The 1,208-nt window shown below is 35.9% G+C and overlaps 1 protein-coding gene across 3 annotated transcripts in view; it reads right to left on the bottom strand.

Moving 5' to 3' along the window:
- LOC106868081 (E3 ubiquitin-protein ligase mib1) overlaps window positions 1-1,208 on the bottom strand; it is a 36,955-nt gene that overhangs the window by 24,141 nt on the left and 11,606 nt on the right. For all 3 annotated transcript variants that reach the window (XM_014913196.2, XM_052977869.1, XM_052977870.1), the window contains exon 4: window positions 115-324. In XM_014913196.2, the coding sequence (XP_014768682.2) occupies window positions 115-324 (210 nt within the window). The remainder of the gene's footprint in view (window positions 1-114; window positions 325-1,208) is intronic.

The following is a 1,208-nucleotide window of genomic DNA, read 5'->3' as shown; positions in this document are numbered from 1 at the left end:
ACACACACACACACACACACACTCTCTCTCTCTCTCTCTCTCTCACACACACACACACACACACACGTACACACGCACAAGCACACACATTCACAAAGAAATTTAAAAACTTACCTCGTCTAAAATGGGAATATATTCCTCCTCAGAATGAAAACTCTTTTTCTTCACAGCAAGGTGCAGACAATTATTGCCGTCATTGTCGACAACATTTATGCCTGCTCCACGTGAAATTAATTTCTTTATTATTCCGAGGTGGGCCTCGGAGACGGCTTCAAGCAATGGTGTCATTTTCTTATGGTTCTTGCTATTCAATTTCACTGAAACCTTTGTGGGAGTAAAAATAGAAAATTAGGGTGGATAGCAATGTGTCATAAGAGCCTTCTACTGGGTGATTGATCAAACTGACCACGTATAAGTGATGTTTGTCAATGAAGTCAGCCTTTGTAAGGTCACTCTATAACTTGCTATGGTTACGTGGTAGTGACATGATAATTGAAATTAAGATGTCGTAAACAGATCGTTTCAGCTTAATCTACCTTTATTCCTGACTATAGTAAGTTATAAGGGAAATGAACAAGAGTGAACTCATGAATAGCAAATCGAATCTAGTAAAGAGGAATTATATATGTGATGGATGCCTTTGATATTACTATATTAATAAAGGGTTTACAAAATTGTTGAGGCAGTTAGTGTCCACATCTATAAAATTAATGTACTCACACACATATGTATTGTGAGATACAAATAAGGTAATAATTTATTCTCAAACGCACAAACGCTGATAGAACAGCAGAGATAAGAAAAAATATTCATACAGAGCGGAAAAATACGTCAGCAAACAGACATAAGGCTCGAACTCAGATCCCTTTGACTACCGGTCAAGCGTTTTTCCGATTAAGCTAAACTACCCACTGACAAATTAATCCGCAGTTATAAAGCTACCGAGCAGAACGCTGGGATCTTTTCTAAAACGGGGGCCACATTTTTCATTAATGTTTTACGTAGTGTTTTTGGTACCGAAAGACTTTCAAACTTCGTATACTTATCTATTTTGTGTTATAGAACAGAAAAATATTTTTGTATTCGAATTTATTTCATGTAAAAAATTGTCTTATTTCGATAATTTCAACCAATCACTGACAAGTATTCAGTTGTTTATATTTACTCCTTTGGCTGATTAAGCGATGTAAAGCGTATTTAATCTCCAT

This window comes from Octopus bimaculoides, chromosome 29, assembly GCF_001194135.2.
Source record: "Octopus bimaculoides isolate UCB-OBI-ISO-001 chromosome 29, ASM119413v2, whole genome shotgun sequence".
In the NCBI taxonomy this organism is placed as follows: domain Eukaryota; kingdom Metazoa; phylum Mollusca; class Cephalopoda; order Octopoda; family Octopodidae; genus Octopus; species Octopus bimaculoides.
The sequence above is the reverse complement of the archived record's forward strand: the minus strand, read 5'-3'. Positions and strand labels throughout refer to the sequence as shown.